At 44.3% G+C, this 22,925-nt stretch overlaps 1 protein-coding gene across 2 annotated transcripts in view; it reads left to right on the top strand.

Annotated features, from left to right (window-relative positions):
• The window catches only part of LOC146173359 (venom metalloproteinase antarease-like TserMP_B), a 36,299-nt gene extending 23,197 nt beyond the window's left edge, over positions 1-13,102 (top strand). The window contains exons 8-10 of one of the 2 annotated variants that reach the window (XM_084585634.1): positions 4,925-5,060; positions 9,263-9,388; positions 12,885-13,102. In XM_084585634.1, the coding sequence (XP_084441760.1) occupies positions 4,925-5,060; positions 9,263-9,388; positions 12,885-12,926 (304 nt within the window). In that variant the 3' untranslated portion in view covers positions 12,927-13,102. The remainder of the gene's footprint in view (positions 1-4,924; positions 5,061-9,262; positions 9,389-12,884) is intronic. The other variant, XM_084585633.1, reaches the window with a different exon arrangement.
• Positions 13,103-22,925: the final 9,823 nt, after the last annotated feature.

Raw genomic sequence — 22,925 nt, 5'->3', positions numbered from 1 at the left:
AAAAGTCCGCGAAGTATGAAAAACATTAGTTGTGGCTTAGCTTTAGTTAAGCCCTGTAGGTTCCGAAAGTAATAATAGCATCGCTATGCTATAGTTCCGTTGCCATTCTTCTGTTTCGTGAACGCGTCGTTGCCGCCTAGTTGCATTCCTACGTTCTTGACTGCTGACTGAACAGGTCGACAAAGAGTCTTTACTGTCCAAACCATCCATTACATTCCATTCGGAGTCGTCACCAGTTGAGGACGATTCAAGAGAAGCGCGACGCGCTCGTCTAGCTGCATCTTGAGCGCGCCGTCGAGCAAGACGCTGTTCCTGTTCTTCATGCGTCTCTGTAGCCCGCTGTCGTTTCCTGGCTTCATCGAGACGGCGTGACTTTTCTTTCTGTTTATCAGGTTGCATAGCGAGTGCCTCAGCTGAGCAAGCGCGAGCATTTATATACCCATCGTTTTCCTCCTCCTCCTCTCAACTGCGAGAGAAGAGGTGACAGCAGCGCCTCCACTCGGCAGCAGCGCGGCTCCAGCTGCAGCGTGCCGTGCCTACCGACCACCGCCACCCGACGACTCGACTTGGTAGTCCATCTCTCGCAACTGGTATGACGTCACAGTGACGTCATCATCTCATCCGCGGCGCGCCCTGCTTACCGACCGCCGCCCGACGACTCGACTTGGTAGCCTATCTCTCGCAACTGGTATGACGTCAGAGCCATCTGGTGTCATTAAAGGTCAAACGTGCCTACCGACCGTGACTACGCGAAGGGCAGAAAATGGGAGTAGTATTGCATTCGCAATAAGACTAAGCTCCACTTGATTGCGCCCATTTGCTACTGTGCTGCATCACTGCCAAATTTTAACGAGAGATGTAGATCGGCTTGTGTCTCTAAACGTGCACCTGAACCTTCTGATAGCACTATCGAAATTTCATTAGCGCATTCTGCCGCAACAATAAAAACACGTGCCATGATCTGCAGTGAATGAAAATGAGGTGAACGGCGTCCAAGTAAGCAGTACTTGCGAGCTGGCTAGTTGGTTAGATGAATCTGAAGACTTGCGCTCAGCAGGATGAATTGCTACCGTTTCGTTTGAACAGTAGGACAAGAAGATAGACGCGATTTGGCATTATTTTCGTTTTATTTTCCCTTCAGAATTTTTTTTCCGCATTTTTTCTTAATTTCTTCTTACTGTACCGTTATGTCTTCTTTGTCATGTTTTCTTCTTCTTCATACCACAAATAATAGCCAGTTGGAAGTGTGCGCATCATCGGTGGGAACGTCTTGCGGTGATTTCTTGCGTGTGCGTGTGTTTGCGAGTGACTATGCAGCGCCAGAAGTCTTCAGAGGCATCCAGTTCAAGCGGTTATTTCATTGAGCTGTCGTACAGGAAAAAACGAAATAAAGTAAGTAAAAAGAAAGAAAGAAAGTAGGAAAGGTAATGCAGTGAAATTTGTACCATTATGCAGCTCGTAGAACCGAAGGATGGCCTCACCACCTTCATCATGATCATCGTGCGCATTTCGCCGTTCATTGAAAATGCAGTTGGGAGCGGTGGTATAAAACGGTAGCGCTTGAGAGTAGACAAAGGGTTTAAAGCGAAAGTTTTACTACGCGCTTCCGTCGCATGGTCGGCGAGTCTTTCATATGGCCTTGAACGTGCCTACGGCTTTCGCGCCGCCCGCTTCTTCACACGGAGCCGTCGGCGCTGACTGTTTCTTCTACATCACTCACCTGGCAAACTTCAGTCGTAGCGGTATATATCTCCACAAATGTACAACATTGCTCGGCGCAATGCCACGCCGCCTCCAAATGTCCTGCCTACCCTTTCTCGCCACCGTTGTCATATGGCTCGCCTCCTGGAACATTGCCCTTCAAAATGCCCTCCACGCCTTCGCGTCGTGTATATTTATAAGGACAGTTTATTCAAGAGTAATTCCCGCTCTACAACATTATAAATTGCTATAAGTATCCGTAGTTACCGCCTGGAGTGCCAGTTCTGAACTTTGTTGCCGAAAGGTTAATAACTATATATACGCATAACCACCCCTTTAAAAAAGACCTGAACACCTTCTTGTCGTCTAGACCGGCTGTGGTGTTCTTGTGGTTCGCAGACATCCATGGAAGAGTTGCGGTTTCACTTTTTCTTCTTAGGTTTAGCCGTGGTAAATATTTCCTTTCTTTTGTATATATATCAGGTGTATTTTAAAGGGTTACTGTCACGAAGAAGACGCGTTTTTGCAAAAAAACTGAGTCGGTTACTTCTTATCCCTCTGAAACGCGCTTAGCACCAATGTCTAGTGGTAAAATTATAACATTCTTCAGAATATTTGAACAAATCATGAAAAAGAATATGAAAAGGTACTAAAGAGCGCCTCATCACAGGAAACATGTCGTTGGCGAAACTTGGCTAAGTTAGCTGCGGTTCCCCACTTTTTAAATCCTTGGCTGAAGCTACGTGGCGGTAACCTGTATCTCCTCCGAACACAAACCTGCTGCCATTTACATGCCCACTTAATCCTTGGGCCACTGCTAGTGCCATTTATTTATTGATTGTGGTTATTTTGTTGATTGTCGCCAACGTTGATAATCGAAATGACTAAAGCACATCAGCACATAAAGCAGCCAATATATTGTAATAAAACAAAATTAAGTTTCTGTTTTGTTCTAACAGATGGCATATACAGGCCAATAAAGGCAATCATTGGGTTTTATTTGGTCTAATTGAGAAATTTTCATTTGCTTATTAGGAATAACTGAAAGACGCGATATTACTTTTAACTTGGCTCACTGCGATTTCCGCTGGCGGTGGCCACTCTTAGCAAATATACAGTTGTGAATTGCATGATTTTGTTTGCTTATCAACAGATAATTGTGGGTCATCACTTTGAATGGCAGGAGCCAATGAGAAGCTAAATCTAATTATTATGAGCCATATGAAGTTACTCAATTGGCAGACTCAAATTAGTTCCTTAAATCCTTTTGCTGCAATCTCAGGGACTTCGATTGTACGAGTCGGAGACGTTACGGGAAATTGGAGTCTTAAAATCTAATAAAAGAGTTGAAATTTGCAATACCAGCTCATTTTGATCGGAAAAATGGATTGATATGTATAACTGCGGTTTCAAATTTTTGGCCAATGATACAGTTTTACTGAGCTATGCTAGGTATACATTGCAACTGAGAACCGTTGCGTCCTGGACGTATGCGAAGATACAACTGTAAGGTTTTGTTTGTCAAAGAAATCTGTATAACAGATGACTGACAATTGCGTAGCGGCACATCCAAAATTTTTAGTGGTGTCTTTGTATTATTCATCCAGCATGTGTTAATTTTCATGCATTTGTGGAACGGCTAAGACTGGAGATCTCACTAATGTCAAATACAGTGTGTCATATACGCTGCACTCTATTAGTAATGCGATTTTCCTCGTAGAATCTAGACATCATTATATGGTGTTGAGGCGAGGAAAATCGAAGGAAGGTCGAACAAACTTACAATTAGCGTCTCATTAGGAATTAATAACGAGGGTCATCCATTAGTTAAAGGAGCTCGTTGTACATAGAGAAATCAAAATAATGCAAAAAAATATGCGAATATGGAAAGATAAACACCAACAAGCATTAGGACATTCCAAAACACTTAGAAACATAACCCTTCTATGCACAAAAATGTATGGACAATCGTGAAAAACAATACAGTTTAGAAGCCATGATGAACAGTTCGATTTATTACCTGTTCTTAGTTGTGCTGAAATTTATGTTTACTCTTCGTGAGCGGGCGAAAACTATTTGCGAAAGAATTTTCAACTGGAAATTAAAATATTAAGGAGCATTAGAGGTTTCTGGGTAAGCGAATACCGTATTTAACACACTCTAAGTAGTTTTTCGCTTTTCTCAAGAGTGATTGCGACTGTTAAGCTTGAAGACTATGTTTGGCGAGCGGAAAGACAGACTGCAGCATGATTCTGCCTTCTGCAGTTTTCAAGGATTTTATGCAGAGCCCTCGGTACCAAGAAGACGAACAGAGGGGCCAAATAGTGGTCCCGATCTGCCGTGACTGGAATATGATCTTGGTTCTTTAAGACGTTTCTGCCATTAGACGAACGGTTGCATCTATATAGCTCGCTTTAGACAAGCAGCTGATGCTATAGGATTGATTGATAATGTACTACTGATTTTATTGTCAAAATTCAGCTTTCAGAAGAACTAGCGGATGTAGCAGGGCAGGGTTTCTCCCAAGGGGGCGACTCATTATTAAAAATGTTGAAAAAAAAATGCTTACAGTATACCTGACGATCGAACTGTGTACATTTATAGTTACCGCTTCAACCCACGTGAAAGAAATTCCCTTGTGTAACGGCCACTCTCTCATTCTTGACAACCCATAATTTGGTAGAATAGGTTGGCCGAGTGCAACCGCGCTTCGTGGGTGTATAATTTGATAGCGCAGCGCCATCCAAAAGAAGCCGTCTAACGTTGTCAATTGAACGCCAGACTGGGCGCGAAAAGCCGATGACGTATCATTGCGTTTACACTCCTCCAGAACCATTATTGCAAGAAGGCTTCGTCTCTGTAGTGCAATGGTTTCGACTGTTTGGCGACATTATTTACACTTTCAGTATATCATTGTAGTGAAGTGTTCGCCAAGCCCGCGCTAATTTGTCTGAAATGACGAGTTTTTGCACAAGTACGCATACTTGTACTTCTCCTCTAGCCAAAAACGTTAGTTTTGAAATTGGCGATTTTCTTCAAGGTCAACATTTCATGAGCGTATAGAGTGCTGCCCTCGCACTATAGGCACGCAGAAATGGAACTGCGTAATGATTTGTTCGGACACAAGCAGTCTATTTACGAGTGTATGTTATGCAGTATACTCATTTTGTGGGCGTACGCTGTGTTCACCGCGTCACCCTGTTTTCGGGGGTTCTGTCTGCAGGACACTTCCGAAAAATTGTATTGAATTCCAAGCCAATGCAAATTATTCAACCAGCAAGTATCCGGGACAAAGCGTTTCTCTCGCAGAGTTGTGCAAATTAAGACATGGAAACATTGATGGACTTATGCCATACAACGTAAGCGATAAAAAAAAATTGCAGAACCACTTTGCATTTCAGTATGCGCTGCTAAAATAATTTGCCTTTGCCTTTTATGAACATTTCGCTTCTAATTTCTCTGATCCAAGCAGTGACGTACAACTCATACAGTTTACGGCTGTAGCATGTCTTGCACTGCCAAGCAAAAGATTGTCACATCTCTCGTCTGTTCTTATTTTGGCAATAATATATTATATCGCTAACACTTTCATCTTGTATTGTAAAATATAAGGTGGTGTGCATCTTAGAAGCAATTAAAATATTTTAGAACGTTCTTATGGATGATTTCACAATAATGTCTTTCAAGCAGCGACGATCCGCTCCATTTTACTAACCCGGTAATGTGCTTCCCTTTATAGAGAAGAGAAATGTATACTCTTTTACACTGTTCTCTTTCTTCGAAACCGTATTAAAAAAGACAACTGAACCCAAAAGCCTGGGGATGGTCTATCGTCTCAGTGCTTCTTTCTTTTTTGTGAAGAGAGTGTCATAGAATTACAGGGTATCTTGAGGTATCTCTGGTAGTAGTAGTAGTCATTAGTAGTCATTTTAGTCATTACTACTCATTACTAAGTATTTTTAGTCATTTGTATTCAGTTATCGGTACAAGTCGTCGTTTTACATATATTGGGCATTTTAAGTCATTAGTAATCATTAAAAGTCATTAGTAGGCCATTTTAGTAATTACTACTAATTACTAAGCATCTTTAGTCATTTCTAATTAATTGCGTTCCGTTGAACGCATCAGAGTTCATCGGCGTTTTAAAATTGGTTTACAGGAAAGGAAAGACGCAGCATCTGTAATTCGCGAAATCTTGCTGAAACATCTTGCCGACAAATTTCGCCGACGAGAGATTTTCACTATCAGCCTAGAAAGGTTTCACCTTAAAAAGTAAGCCATGAGAAACGATTTATGCTGCGCAATTCATTCATCTTGTTCGAGCCCCAGAGACCATCCCTTCCATCGGCGTGCTTGTGTACGCCGGCGATATAACCGTATGGTGCAGTCACCCAGATACGTCTGTCTATCAGGCGGCCCTCCAGCATGCGCTAAATGTCTTGAAATTTCGCCTCCCTCCTTTGTGTCTAAATCTCTCGCATACTAAGTCATGTTTCATTCGCATTGGAAATAAAGCTGCCTTAGGGAAAGCTCCCACAGTATATTTTATGATAGGTAATTCCCCGATTCCTCAAGCACAAACTGTTCGCGTTCTTGGTCTCCTCAATTCTTCTGTGACTGGCACCCCGTGGCTGACAGCCACCCGTAAAACCGCTCACGCTGCTCTAGGTCTGATTCGTCGTATAGCTATGCGCTCTGGCGGCGCGCGTGCTCACACGGCCAGCCAGCTTGTTCGATCTGTCCTCCAGCCGCGAATAATCTGGCACAATTTCAACGTCTTACCTGCAGATAGTGGGACTCCCTTCAGGCTATCAATCATGAGGCTATGGGTTCCATAGCATGTCTCCCCCGTCTAACACCCATACTCGTGCTTCAGGAATATGCCCAACTAAATATGCTCAGTGAACTCACTGATCAGCGGATGGCAAACAGAGCTCGCAAACAGTGTTTACAATTTCATCATTTAAAGACACTACCTCCATGGTCGTACTGCCAGCTCAAGGACAATTGTCCCACTGCATCCCCGTCGGTATCATACACACATATGCCTGACGGGTACATATTGTATACTGATTGCATCACATACTGCAGAGCGAGGAGTTCCTTCTTTGTATAGTCCCTCTCATCCGCATCTGAACACTCATGTAACATATACCGCGGATACGTGCACCCCTCTGGCACTGGAACTTTGAGCCATTTACAATGCCATTTATTCCCTTCCTCCCGTTCCTACATTCAATGCAGTTCATCTTTACACAGACTCTCTCACTGCCCTTAAACAGCTTAATAACTCAGTTCATTCATCTGGTCTGTGCAAAATACCCATGTCCTGTGCGCATATACTGGATTCGCGGCCATGCTCGCTATTCACATAACATTCAAACGGATGGTATGACGCACATTAAGACATCAGACGACCCACCACCTTCCCCTGTTCCCCCAGATCCGTTCCTGTACCACGTTTTTGATTTACAAGTTTTGCGCCAGCGAACACGCCCGCTCATTCTTCAGTGTTCGCACCATCTCCCCCGTAGTCTTACTCGGCAGGAGGAGGTATTTGTGCAGGATTCGGATAGGGGCGGCTCTGACCCCATCTGCAAGTCATTGGTCGCGTGAAAAAGACCTGCCAGTGACTGACAGGTACCCTCACTGTAGCGCTGCACCTGAGATGTGTGATGTGCGTGTGATGTGTGATGGAACCGCGAATGTGATTATGAGAAGTGGACAATGGATAACCAGTACACCGCCAACCTCTGCGACTACTTCAGTGAAACTGGACATCACTCCTCCTTTTAACTTTCTATTTCCTGCGTTCCATTCCCCCTTTCTAAACTTATGCCTTATGGCAAACGTCTTCAATAAAAAACAAAACAAAAATTCTTGAAATATGGAAATGTAAAGTAAGAAGTATCGATTTTGGTTTTCGGACAGCCAATTACCTTGCCTACTTTGCTCTTCAGTAATCTTCTCGTCTGTCGAAATGTTCGTTGCCTTATCCTGCCCAGTATCTAAGAAATGCATATAAAACCATCGATCATGAGTACTCTGCTTGCTACATGCGTCACGCGGCCGATTGAAGGCCTCATGTATTTTTCTTGCTATCACTGTATTGTTTCTGACTATCTCTCGGGCACAAATTACGCGGGGTATCAAAAAAGGAAGCGAAAAGCCAACTTGTAGCTGTCGCCTGGCGTATTCTCAAACATAGGCACTAAAGAATGAATAGCGCGGACAGTGGCGGAGATTGAAAAGATAGAAACAGAGCGCTGCTTATTTCGTAATTTCATGCAACAACTAGCTGAAGTGTCTACCCCTGAGAATGGTACAGCCCCGCTTCTGGCGCGCACCTGAAGAGGCATCTTGTGTATTTGGCCGCTTCGATTGCCGTTCTTGTAGACAGTATTGACTCTCCTTGGCACTCAGCATCCTGCGGCTCACATCTTCCCACTCGTGAGAGAAAGTGTCAAATATTTTACATTAGCCTCATAGTCTGAGTGTCGCCGCATTCGAAACTAAAAATGCTGGGGTTTAACCTGGCTGAAGGTCAAATCTGCAGGCTGGTAAGCCTTCATAGTTGGGCATGGAAGGACTAGAGCTACCGTTCGTGACAACAAATTGATGAAATTATAAAGTTCGTGTGATTGAATGTTACCCACAAGAACACGGAATCTGTTGGCGCAAAAATGCGCGTAGTGTGCTCTGCTCGCATTCGGGTGTCGGTAGACCCAAATTACCCGAAAGAAGAGACGCGCCCCTCACGTGCTCAGAACAGGCGTGGCAAGCGGCTTCAGCTTAGTGTGTAGTTGGTCAGAGGATAAATGTCGATATGGTGATTTTCGATGTTTCATTAAATACAGTAAACGGCACCGGCTCGGTGCGTGGCTTCTTTTCTGTGCCTGATCGATAGGCTGTAATTTTGCTGTTATGTTACTTGATACGACTGTGACGTGATGTGATGTGACGTGATTTGGCTGTGTTGTGACTATACTGACTTCACCCATCCCTCTCTTATCCACCAGTTTTATATCCACTCACCACCTTGCCACAGTGCAGGGTACCAAACCGGCTCCTTTTACCGGTTAACCTCCCTGCATTTTCTTATCCTCCTTTTCCTTCTTTCCTTCCTTGAAACGAGGTAGTGGTTCGAGAAGTTTGCGCTCATGTTGATATATGTGGCTTTATCTCAGTATATTACTTTAAACTGTTTGCGCTTTTTCACAATTACTGATTGTCGTCGGCTAAGCTCGGGTAAAATTAAGTCAGGCGAGCGCAGAACACGAGGCATCCGACATAGTGCCCCCGTTTGAATGCTGCGGGAGGTCATTCTCAGCGATTGCAAGTATTGGAAGAAGTATATGATGCTTCAAAAATACTGACTGCAAAGGGCTTTTTGGCAGCTTTACTCTCCGGTGGACCATCTCTCTCTCTCTCTTCTTGGAAGTAGTCTGCACGGGGTACTTATTAATAGGGCTCACCTATATTAAAGTAGCCAAATATATTTCGAAGTCTTGTTACTTGTTCTATAAAGTTTGTTTCTTAACTGTGCTTTATTTTTAACCAGGACAGAAATGCACCCTCGCTTCAGTGCCTGTTTAAGTGCTGCTGGCTACGATCTCCAATTGTAGACCGCAAATATAACTGTGCAATATACAACATGCTTGACAAGATGGAGTGTGCCACTGGAAAGGTAAGAAATTTGTGCCTGCAGGGAGTGCTCTGATTTGTTTCTCAACGTTGGGGGCTTTGAAGTTTAGTTTGAGAGCGTTATGGCTGAATTATCACTTATTCTGCTCAGCCGCTTTCAATTCAAATGAACCTTGCTGCAGTACCTCAGTGGTTAGGGTGCTCTTCCACTGAGCCAAAAGACATGGATTAAATAGTGGCCGTCGTGGCCACTTTTAGACAGGGGTGGTACGCAAGGCGAAACTGTACGACGCAATACAAGTGCAGGTTAAAGGCCCCAGTTTGCTGAAGGTAATCGGAGCCTTGCACAGGGTTCCTCATAGCCTGGTTCGTTTTTGGACGTTAAATTACATCAAGCAAACCAATTGCATTAGAATAACAACAATTGAGACGGCACTATGCGCTTAATACTATTGACTGGAATTGTTATCATTGTTAGGGCACATATCACAAACAATACAACCAACATAGTTTATATGTTCTGCTTACTCACGCTGACCCACAGCACCATAGGCGGATACTTATGTCACACTAAAGAAAAATCTGCTTCCAAATTATTTTGTATTCCTGATCGCTTATAAGCACTGATGACGACAGAATGCTCGCGTTTTGACAGGGCGGCGTATGTCACTGCAAGGGCTATCACTAGCAGCACGGCGCGACGCCGATTCGGTCTGACAAAGCCATATATTCATGATACATGCGCCTATATCACACTGCGCCGACGTGAATCCCCGGTGCACCGTTGGCGCCGCTTTGCTCGCAAGATGGTCGTCAGCCAATTGTCCGCCAACTCTAATCTCACACTAGTGAGACTACTTGCGAAACGTCACGTGGCCTCGGTTCTCTCCCGCTCCCGCTTTTGTTATAAGACATTACAGTATCTACGACACACCGAAAGAGAACCGTAATGTGTCGTTTGAGAATATAGTTTTATCTGATATGTTCTTGTTAGTGTGATGTTTGAGAAAGGCAGTAGACGTTTGCCGCTGACTGTAGTCTGAGACCTCGCCTCCCCGTTCTTGGAGATATATTGCTTGACTTGTAGTGCAATAGCTCGTAAAACCTTCGGCTGATATTATAGCGTCAGCCGCGCGACCGGCTATTCTTTCTGCTTTCTTCACTCATTTAATTTGTGATAAATATTAAGGTATGCAACAAATATTCTTTATTTTAGTCACTAAGCTTCGGAAGTGGCGTCCAAAGTAGAGATGTACATATTTTTAAAGACACTAAATATTTTAGAACTCTAAACAACTATCTGAACAGAGGGAAGGCTCATGAGCTTTACGATGCTTTTGCTACAAAACAGCGATCTATATAGTGCGTTTTTTCGTTATACAGTAAAAAATCACTTGCTTGTCAGTTATTCAACACTTGCTTCGTTCATTTGACGTTGTTATTCGCACTTCGAAAATGCGGCAATACTGCGCTCGTTTTTAATTAAACAGTGCACACTTTCTGTTAAAACTTTCGACTTTCCAGTACTTGCGATTATCTTTCTGAAGGGAACTTGTTTCAAATATCGCTGATGTGGATTTAGTGTTTCACTTCCTGACAATTAAATATAGTGGCATATCGCACACTGACTGAAATAGTCTGCCTTGGGCGTTCACCACAGATCCAATGGCCCCGTACCCTTTTCAGCATGTGTTACGTGAACACTCGCTTGAAGACGACAAATATCCGATTCTCTTCAGCAGATATATATATATTTTTTGTTTATAAAGTTGCTGAGCACCATTCTTCGTCGACATGGAGGTGGAATTATCTTTGCGTTTGACGGAGGTCTCTCTCAAAAAAAAAAAAAGAAGAAAAGAAGTCGACAGGACGACGCTGGAATATCCTAGGTCGTCCTATGCACTTTTTCTCCTGGTGAACTCGTCGTTTGTGCAGGTTTTCTCAAGTATCATGCACCAACTTGTCCGACAAGCTACACTACGTCAATACTATGGAGGTTTTAGCTTGGCATTCGATTTCGCGAAAACCACGCGGAGGGCAGACTGATTTGGTCGGTATCCCGGGGCACAAACATATCACACTTCGAAGACATCTGGACGTCTGTCGAGTTGGTGCCGTGGTCAACCTAGTGTGTGAACTTGATTTTCCACATAAACGTGGTCAGCCAACAGTGTTGACCGATCGTAGGTGTCGCACTAGGGTATTTGTTGTCGCGTCTTGCTATTGCCACACCCTCTTAAGCGAGCTAAAAGGCATCCTGTTCACACCTAAGCTTCAATTGGCACTCAGGATCACAGAACCTCATCTAAAAGATAGCAACATGCCACAGCATATCCGTCAAATTTTTGAAGCAGAACCCAAAATCGCAGTAGTTGAAAACGCCGATCATTCCGTTCCTTTTATTTCAAATGTTCGTTTGAAACTCACAAATGGGTGCTGCTTTTGTGAGCAGTATTATTTTCTGTGTACAGTGGCTTTAACGTTATAGCGTAAAGAGTCCCGTTCTGCAGAATACCAGGAGTTGGCGTACACGTCTGTGTTGTGGTTTTCATGGCCTCTGACGGCGTTGTACGCGAAAAATCACAAGCATAGCTCTGGAAGGGGGTAGTTGGAAGGTTATCACATACAGACAATGATTGACTGTCGGGTTGGGAGACATCGCAGAGTCTCATGGCACGGCTCAACTCACAGGAGCAGCCAACTCGGAAGCTCTTTTGAGACGGGGAGGTTGAGGTGGTAATCGAACCTGGAAACCTTGGAACCCGTTTATTGTTGGTCATATGAAATGGTGAGCAAAAGCACGTAGCGAACCAAAGTTTATCGCTGGCTTGGACCAATAAAAAATTAAAGAAGAGGTGTAAAGCCCTCCGCAACAATATATTTCGAATGGTAGCAACTGGAAAAGTAATAGAGGGCACAAAAAGGCAAAAAAGCAGAGGCATGAGAACGCGTGAAAATATAGGGCGAGAAAGCCACCACAAGGGGGTTGATAAGTAAGGACGATGGTCATGTATTATGGAAAGCGACAATGGTGCAAGCAGGTAGCCAGCAGCTCAAACTCACAAAGAGGATTGAACAAAGCAGGAAAAGGAAGACAAAGAAAATGGAGAGATAAAAAATGTCAAAGATAATATATGCCAGTGTGAGTGGGCGGGGTTGAAGGAAAGGAAAGACTTAAAAAAAAGGTAAGAATGCTGTGTAATAGTGAGAGGTGCACAAAAAATTGCGGACACTTAAACTCTGCCTTTAAGAGTATGACGCCATAGAGCAAATGGCCCCAGTCTTTAGCTCTTGTATAGACCAGAATACGATACTCTCGAACCGAGACCGGTTCGCCCGTACTCTCAAACGCAGACGCCCTGCACCAACTCAGTAATCTTTTAATTTCACAAATAAAACATCGTATGCGATCAAAGAAAGGCATGTTATAGATGACTATAGTCCTGTGAAATTTTTAGCTGTGCATAAGGTCATCTTCCCTTCAGAAGCTTTTTTTTTAAATGTGACTTTACTCGTATTTTTTCCCCCGTTGTTTACAGACGTGCAGGAGAGGTATTTGCGCCGCACACCAATGGGCATAAGTGCGACAGTGCTGCAGGATACAGCTTCAATGCATTATAGTCTTTGTCAATGAAAAGCACTTGAACCTTCCACTCACAACTGATGGAGCAAACATCAAGTCCGAGAAGATCCAATTCGTTTTGATATAAAATAAAATGTATAAGACTGAACTATATGTGCTACATAACGGCTTCCCAGCAGCAACATAACCGTGACTTTCATTTACGACTTCCGCCTAACTAGCACGTTAGACATTACAAGATCGCAGTTACGGAAATGGACAGTAATTATAACTATATTCTGTGTGTTTAGTTGCTCATATGGAAGCACGTTTCCCTCTTTGCCCCTTTGTTCGCATTAGGTAGTGATTATGCATAAAAGGAAGCTGGAGTATTTAATATTCAAAGTTGAAATTGTCAGTCTAAAGACTGCGCTTCTCCTTCTCAATGTGTTCTTCTCGAATTTCATGTTTGTTTAATCTCTCGCAGTCTAGCGTCGCGAATACGCGACGAACTGCTGTGGATACTTGCATTGAGCTTGAACTCATGTCTAGCGTCGCGAATACGCGACGAACTGCTGTGGATATTTGCATTGAGTTTGAACTCGTGTCTAGCGTCGCGAATACGCGACGAACTGCTGTGGATATTTGCATTGAGTTTGAACTTGTGTCTAGCGTCGCGAATACGCGACGAACTGCTGTGGATATTTGCATTGGGTTTGAACTTGTGTCTAGCGTCGCGAATACGCGACGAACTGCTGTGGATTCTTGCATTGAGTTTGAACTCGTGTCTAGCGTCGCGAATACGCGACGAACTGCTGTGGATTATTGCATTGAGTGTGAACTCGTGTCTAGCGTCGCGAATACGCGACGAACTGCTGTGGATTATTGCATTGAGTGTGAACTCGTGTCTAGCGTCGCGAATACGCGACGAACTGCTGTGGATTCTTGCATTGAGTTTGAACTCGTGTCTAGCGTCGCGAATACGCGACGAACTGCTGTGGATTATTGCATTGAGTGTGAACTCGTGTCTAGCGTCGCGAATACGCGACGAACTGCTGTGGATTATTGCATTGAGTTTGAACTCGTGTCTAGCGTCGCGAATACGCGACGAACTGCTGTGGATACTTGCATTCAGTTTGAATTCGTCAACCGTTGCCGGCTTCATACATTATTTAAAGCAATCCGGCGATGACATAACAACTAGCTCCATCTAAGGCCTAATAAAAGATGTTCAAAGCATGACTGTGTCCGTGTAATAAATGCTGCGGGATTTTTCTGCTGGCTTTTACCATCTTTCACCACACAGGAGAAATGTGGTAAGCAGGTAAGCTGTAAAATACCCATTTCTGTTTATTTTCTTCCACAGAACAGCTTATCAAATAGAATGACAGATATTTAACTAGGCTAATAATGGGAATATATTGAGAAAACTCAGATATTGATGCCTTTAGGAACGGTGGATTCCTTCCGCAGGCAGCCTGGACGGTTCTTGAGCGCTCTATATGTTTTTTGAGAGCAACGTACACACATCGAATACATTGGAGCCACTGAGGAGTGAAGCACGCATGCGTGGATTTTATCTGCGAGGGATAATCACGTGATTGCTTCCCAAAATTACGTAGTCATTTCGAAGATCGAAGTGAAGTGTCGACTTCGTAGTCGTCAAAGGTTAGATAAGTTAAAGGCGGATAAGAATGAACTACATGTCCACCCTGGAATAAAATGCGGTATACTTCAGTCTGTTATACCTCAGCGTAAATCTAGAGCATCACTTCGTATACATAAACAAAAAGAAATAAGGCTCCTAAGCCAATGTTCCTAAGTTATTCAAAGGGGTAATACTTCGTTGCTTATTCTCCATATTACCACACCTATCAGAAATTTTTATCCGGATAGCTAAAAATATATCAAAAATTTTCAAAGCTTAATCTATTGGTTGAAATTTATATTTCATCTCTTTAACGAGCGGACAGATAACCCTTAGGTCTTCACCATGCTACACGGGAACGAAAATGGCCGTCTTAGACCTTTACAACGGTACGTACACAGCGACAAGTAGTATAGGAAAATAAGCTACGCAGAGATTGTTAAACAGTCTTTTAAACTTCGTTCTGGGCAGGTCTAAACTATGCCAATGTCTGTGCAGTAAACTGTCAGAGGCAAGATTTTCTTTAATCAGTTGGTTGGGTGGACACCGAGATGACGGGCACATAGATGGCCGACCGGAGAGAGTTCAGTACGATTCCTGACTGTGAGCGGAATTGGCTTGCTCGGGACAACATTATGTCAGCAAGTTTTGTCGCCGACCGTAGATCTTGCAGAGTTGAAGAAGGTGCCGATATGGCGAAAACCGGATGACATGATGGAGTTCAACCACAGCTCTTCGTAGCGTCACACAAGTTCCATGTGTACACTTTTCCCCACGTAATAACAGGGCGAAAGCCATGGATGTTCCTTCCACACTAGTTCTCCGGTTTCGAATTTCCGGCGCATTCCTGTTCGAGATATCAGTGGACGACTTTGCGTACTGCTTCTGGAAAGGAAAGTGCGCAACCACGTTGCCTTACATTAACACTAGTGATTAAGTTTCCCTGCTATCTTAAAATTTGGGTGATAGTAAGTACTGATGTCCACAGTATAATAAAAGAAAGTTGAAGTCTAAAAAATTCACGATGACATTGGCGTGATGTAAATGTATTGAGATGGTCAAATTGTGCACAAGACTTCATCACTTGGGGGCGAACAACTTACTCCTTTGAAAAGAAAGTGCTTATAAGTGCACTGTTTCGAAAAAACTGAAGCGTACTTCAAAAGATAAAAATCATAATCCATCTTCGCTGGACACATCTTTGGTTAATGCGCTCTTCCCTAGGAATACCTTTCTGCATGAACAAAAAAAAAATAAAAATAAGAAGAGTTCAACGCTGCTGAACCGAATATGGAGAGAAAGCATTAGCACCGGGAGACCGAGCGTTCTTCTTGTTCTTGTTTTTGTTCTTCATCGTCTTCATCTTCGTGTTCTTCGCGGCCGTTCAAGGTCATTCATGACTGCGGCCACGCACTACGCGACGGGACGAAACCTGGCGTAGTATTACCTTCGCAATAAAAATCAAATATGTTTGGTTTAGCTATTCGCATCTCTACATTGGCTATGAGAGACGCCCTAATGAAGGGTTGTGGTGGTAAATAATTTATTTAGACGGGCAAAATTTTAGATGCACGAGAGTGAGTCAGAACACTGCTTCCGAGCCACGCGTGCAAGCTGATGCTCCGGATTAATTTAAACCCCCTGGTGTTGTTAGAAATCAGTTGATGTTGCAATGGTAAGCTGGTGTCGATTGGGTACCGCTTTTAAAGCGATAACGTAAGAGGGCACGTTACGCAGAAACTCTGACTTCGGCGTACTTTTCGACGTCGGCACTGTGGGCGAAAAATCACACGCATGGAGCTGGCATGGTGGTAGCTTAGTAAGTTGGGTAGATAGCAGCTGACAAGGCCGAACACTGATTCTTCTATAGTTCGTGCGACATAACGAGGCCACATGATATGGGAAAGTTTAGAATAGCTGTCAACACGGGTTCCTCATTTGAAGTGGAAGGTGGAATAATAAGAATCAACCTTCCAGTGCTCTTGGATGCTGAGCCAAGACTACCACTCCTAGGCTGAGGCTCGTTCATACTGCTCGGTTAAAGCAGGCCTTTATATATCAGGTGGTAGCGTACTGTATCACGTCACAACATTAAAGTCGGAGCCTAAGTGTCGCTCACAACTTAACGGAAATATGTGCTAGCGGCTGAAATTCAATCCCGCGACATTCAGCGTGCTAAAATGCAATCCCCAATTAGTCATTGCAATGTGTCAAAGAAGAAGAAAATGCTGACAATACACTCAATGCTACGTGCGATATCAGCATCAAATATCCCTGCTATTTCCCTTTCCTTATGATAGAATCTGCTTTATGTTTGCACTTTAAAACGGTGTCCGTTCGCTCCGTCTTAATTTCCCTATACCGCTTACACTTTCCCCAAAAGGAGGGATGGAGGTGTTGACTTAATTACCACCATTAGAATATTGTTTCTCGAAGACGAAGATGATGCGAAACCAGAGAGCGCCATCAGTCGCAGCAGAGTCAAAATATGGGCACCATGTCAAAATAGAAAAACCACGCATTATTTCATATGCCTCTAAATGGAAGCCACACTAAGACACTTAAAAATCGTGACTGTGTTTTCTTTTTTCTGTGATTTCTTTTTACTACGCTATCCTTAATGGTAGCTACAAAATATGAATCATAATCCACCGTTTCTCACCGCAGCCGTGGCCCCGGGGTAGAGTACCCGCCTCGGTTACGGGAGGTAGTGGGTTCGACTCCCATTGCCGGCCGGACACCCACCGGTTTTCTCAAATGGGTACAAGCCACGGCCCGGCCTGGTGCTCGGCTTACCAGGGCTCGTGGCTTGGAAAAGGAGCCCGCGCCTTCTAAGCCCAACTGTGTGAGCAGTAAGAGACCGTTTTTCGAAATCGTTCATCGTCGTCGTTACGTCGTCCGTCGTTTAAGTCGTCAGTAACGGGGTTCGGTGATTGGTGGGTGCTCACAGCCAATCCCTCCCCACTGCGCGCTTGGCTGATGTGTCCAGTTGGGTGGCACATCGTGGGGCTCCTTTTTTTTCCTTTTTACAAAAAACTGATCACTTCTTTCATGCACAATTATTAAATGATAATCTTTACATCAAGTTCTGCCTATTGCCACAAGCCAGTGCATAAAATGTAAGCGCACGTCAGCTCAGTAGTGTCAATTCTGGCCATTGAGGAAGGAGATACAGCGGCCCGCAAAGGTCATCAACTTCACACATACATTCAGACTTGATTCACAAAGTCTGATGCGCCAAATCTTGCTAAAACATTGGCTTCAGATGAAAACTATCAGCTCTGAAGCTTGGCGACACATCAAGTACCACTTTTTTTGTATCCGTCAACCTGAATCTGAGATCATGACTCCCTCCCAGCCTTCCCAGCCATCTGGAAACACTTTATTACTGACTTCGCCTGAACTGTCGATTTACAAAACAGCTTGCGATAGTGTTTCGTTCAAATGAACAGTCTGCATGACTTCAACTGCGGGTGGATCGAAACTGTGGAACATATCCTGGTTAAGTTCCCTGTGCATGCTGACGAGCGTAGATACTATGAACGTCATGGAGAAACTCTCCTTTAGTGCCGCTACCAATGCATTGTGTTTTAGGCCCTATAGCCCGCCCTAGGCAACAGGGGTATGCAAGGAACGTTTTATTTGTGTTTTTAAGTGACATTGTAGATCTCCACAATCTTCGATTTCACCTTGAATGATAACCTCAGGCGTTTTTGACGCTGCAAACTTTGTCAGCCCACATGTGAGACTACGCATTTCATCATCGCATGTCATAACTTCATGTAGTTAACATAAACGTATAAACAGGGATGCAAAGAGAATGTGTATTTATACTAACTCGCCGAGATATCTACGCCATAACTTTATCCGGGGATGCAGCACAGCATGCATTTAATGGCCGCTGTTTTTCCCTGTGCTTTATTTACTTAATTTTCCACAAATCTCCCGTTTCGTATTTCGCCCCCCAATTCTTTTGCCTACGCAGTGTAGCAGGCCAGCGTATTTTAAACGTCGGCTAAATTCTTAGTTTTTCATTAAACAGTTTCTCTGTATCTCTATCATGTTTTCAAAGCACATGTTGCGATACGTGCCATGGAGAGCGAAACGGCTGAAACGTGGGGGCAAAAGCAGGTTCTCGGCATAGCACCGTAGAGCAAGCGTAGAACCATGATTATTACCAGAATGATTAGTGTGAAATCTTTATTTACCTATCATGAAAAATTAAGTTTAGCTCTTAGGGGCGTAAAGGAGCAGCCACTTACTCGTTTCTCTGCCATCTCAATCAGGCAAAGGGAATATTTCAGAAATAAGTGAAAGAATAAGGAAAGAAAAAGATGCCGTACAGGAAGGTGTCATGTTTGTTGTCGGAGAGACTAACGACAGGGATCAGCTGAAGAGAAGATATGCTGAGGTTTATTTAAGCCAGATCATTGGTTGATGTTTTGATGGTGAGGCTAGCTGCGAAGGCTTGCTGCAGAGGTGGCTACGGACAGATGGCGGGACAGAAAGAGGAGCGGAGTCCACGTAGTGCATATAAATAACACACAATTTTTAACTACATTTGAGGAGGTTGCACAAGGAGTGTGTCAGACTTGAACGGCATGCCTGTTAAGTCGTTTTAGCATTACAGGCATGACCTTTTATATCTAGGATGAATTAATCGAACGCGCTTCACACTTACAAAAGAAAGTGGGATTGCTTACACTATTTCATTTCGTATTTATTTCCGTCATTATTTCCCTCCTTCAGTGAATGTGCGTTATCTTTAGGTTGCATTGAGAGACACTTATGCGCCGCTATTGCCGTTTCACTCGCAAACTACACCAATGAGGAGAAAGAAGTTGCGGGGCCCTACCCTTCAGAGATCGGAATTACGCTGCTGCAGCCCCCATCAAGTTCAGTGGTTGCGCCACCTAGTGGCAAGAAGTCAAAGCACGTGAGCACTGGCACGGCCGCACTTCCCCTCTAGGCGTCATGTCATCCTCATGAATAAAGGTTTATGCATGAATGAATGAATGGCCGCACTGAAAGCAGCATGATTTTCTATAGTAAGCCTGATGGTAAGTTTGGGGAGAAAAGGAAAGCCGTGACGAGCTCTTTTCTCACGACCTGCGCAAGGGGGGTAGCTCCCGAGCGTGGTCATGTGCTCCACGCCAAGACCGTCGCCCCAGGCTGGCTGCTTTCGAAGTACTATATAACTATAGTGACAGTTGCGAAGACGCCTGAAGCACCCCCAACCCCATACACTCCTGCCACGCATTGTACTCAGGTGAAATAATGGACACAGCTTTAAATGATTGTTCAGTTTTTTTAAGGGGGAATGTGATTATCCCCTTCCTTATATTTCCCTTAAAAGGGGGTCAGTTTTCAAGTCCTCACTTATTTGCTTCCGCCATCGTACACCAGAGCACGCAAGGGCAGCAGAGCCGGGTTCACCACTTCCGACCTCCTCGCCATGAACCCAGCCTCCTCATTGCGCTTCTGCTCTGGCAGCGCTGACCGGCGCCCACAGGTGCTCGCGGTCAACTTGGGCTAACACATACGCACTGTCCGACCGGTAGCGATGCTTGCGCATCGTAACTACCAATTTCTGACTGAGAGGTATAGAACGCTCGACCAGACAGCTGGTAAGTCTTCACTTCTATACAGTAAATATTTCTGCCCGAGGTTTTGATCAAAAGTTGTTGCGTCAGTCGCGAAACTACATGCTGTTTCAGCGGAGTGATATGCTGTGAATGTAATGCATATGCAAATTAAAGACTGCGTCTAAAATTGAGGCTGTCCAATGCACTGCCAGTATACCATGGTAGCTCATGCGACCATCATGCAGTTACACTGAGAGGAGCACCCGCGTGCGGAATTGATCGGAATTTTATACCTCATAGATAGAATATATTGCACGTTGATGACGCGGTATTTGTTGAAACCATAAGGACTGAAAAGCGATGACATGGAGGTTGAAATTTATGCGGGTGGAGTGGGGAGCGAGCGCGCGCATTCCATGCGCCGGAACGGCGATAGCAGGCGCGGAGCAGTGAGGAGGTGGCGACCACACCGAGGTGCGGTGGAAGGTGAAATCAGACCCCATTTCGAAGGCCGTAAGAAGGAGCATGCTCTCGCTCGAGACCGGCCGTGGCACTGGGTTGAAAGAGCCTGGCAGAGACCATGCACCGACATTGCCTGCTACTGAATATACAAGATCAGCGCACTGGTTTCTGCATTTATACCACCACCGTCCTATACCATGACGACCACATTGGTATCACATTTTCGACCACTGCCTGCTACCCGGAAGTTTCGCAACTACAATTATTTAGCCACAGTGGTCGCAGTTTCTGATCCGCAACAAAACTTAACAGCCATTGATGAGGCCCCTAAAATCTGCAGCATAAAAATCAACTATAGCACCCCCATCTGCACCGACAGTCAAGATACTATAGAAGCTCTGAAAGCCCATTCTTACAACACCTCAGTGCAACACCGCATCAAAAACCTGGGTGCTACCTGCAGCAGCCTTCCAAAGAACCGTACGAATTCACACTGGGCACCCGGACGTCATGCACAAGGGACTGGGACTATGGACTGTCACGAGACTGCTGGCGCGCAGCTAGAAGAAGGCCGCCGTCATTGCATTGTTGTTAGCTCGTCCAACTCCAAACATCCTTACCGTTCTCCCATGCCCTCATATCGTCTGACTCTGTCATCAAACGCCTCAGCCATGAGTGGAAGTGTTTGTTGGGATACCTTGTCCTCGACAGCACTTCTATTCCTTGTCGCCTCCCGCCCGACCCACCTCTCTCTCGCAAGGTGCGAGCCGGTGCAGTGTACGCACCGCACATCCTGAGTCGACGGCGCCGAATTAGAATCGGCTACCCCAACTGCCCTACTCACTATGTTGATTTGTACCATCTCATCTTGTTATGCCCTAGTAAGGTTAGCCTCCGCGTTCGTTACATCCGTGCCTTCCACTTCCCTAAATACGAAGAGCGGACTGCCCTCTGTACCGACGCCATGCCCAAGCTTTGTTCCTTGGTGGACTTCATTTTGGAGTCCGGCGCCCTCACCCTCACCTAGCTCACCCCAGTCCCCTTTAGTCCTATGGTCATCCTTGGGAATAAAGATTTTTGAATGAGTGATGAACTTTCACATGTAAAGTAGTTTTTTCCGATCCTGTCAGGCTTCAAAACTTCCATAATGACAAAGTGCCTGTCACAAGAATAATTGCAAAAGGAAGCCCGGAGACAAGTTCGTCGAAAATGTGGAATCAGTCCTGCGTATCATACCAATTTCCTGCGGAAAGTCGTGTATTTTTCAATGCGAGTGGGGTGTAAATGACCGCCTATGTCTTCCCATAAGACGAGCCGCGCGGGAGCAGCACTTCCGTGGCGTTGAGCAAGCGTGAGATAAGACATTTGGAGCGAGACGAATGTCTGTAGGCGCGTGAGCATAATCAAATGCTTTTCAGTTAGTTGCTTTTTTCTAGGATAACTTAAGGTTTTTCCGCGGCTGTCGGATATTTAATATAGTTTTCAATCTTTTTTTTTTATTTTTTATTTATGCGATTTTGTGTGTTTATTATCTTTTGTTGTAGAAATACATGTTATTATTTTTTGTGATGTTTGCCTTCCATCCTGGAATAAAGAAGAAGTTGAAGTAAGCGGTATTGGCTTCTCTTTCCTTGGGCCTTTGTTTTACGTCGCGCTGTTACGCCCTGCCACTGTGACTCAGTGTTTAGGGCACGCAACTGTTAAACCCAAAGACCCGTGATCGAATCCCGGCCGCAGCCATCGCGTTTCGGTGGCGGTGAAACGAAACTCCCTTTGTTTGAAAGCACAGCATTGGTCTATAAAAGACTACTTTTATTTGTCTGATGCAAAGGGTGAAAGTCGAATGCAATCAAAGATTACAAGTAAATGTCAAAGGTCAGAGAATAATCGCTGCCAAAGGTCAAATGTGAGAGGTCATTGGTCGAGAATTACAGTTAGCTTGTGATAACCAGTGCGTAATCACGGTAAGTCCCAGGGGGCTCATAGCATAACATGACGTGTTGTTTTTATATTTAAATTCGCTGTTGCTATAATTAGCACCAAGCTCTGTTCAAGGACAAAGCGCATAAAAAAGTAAGTTTAGAATAACCGCTCCATAAAGTACTCTCTTCTCACTAATATTTGCTTGGAAAGTGCGAGTTAAGTTTTTTTATCATACCAGTTGAGAAACTCCTCATCCAGAAGTAACTAGTTTTAGTACTCACTTTTTGAGTGCTTGTGAACAGTGGTTACGTTAGAAGCGGCCAATAAAAGGTCTTTTTGTTTGTTGTCATAGCCATATGAAACTCTTAATTAGCGCTACTGTTGTTACGTCCAAGAATTT

This window comes from Amblyomma maculatum, chromosome 11, assembly GCF_055883805.1.
Source record: "Amblyomma maculatum isolate TAMU_Amacu chromosome 11, ASM5588380v1, whole genome shotgun sequence".
In the NCBI taxonomy this organism is placed as follows: Eukaryota; Metazoa; Arthropoda; class Arachnida; order Ixodida; family Ixodidae; genus Amblyomma; species Amblyomma maculatum.
The sequence above is the reverse complement of the archived record's forward strand: the minus strand, read 5'-3'. Positions and strand labels throughout refer to the sequence as shown.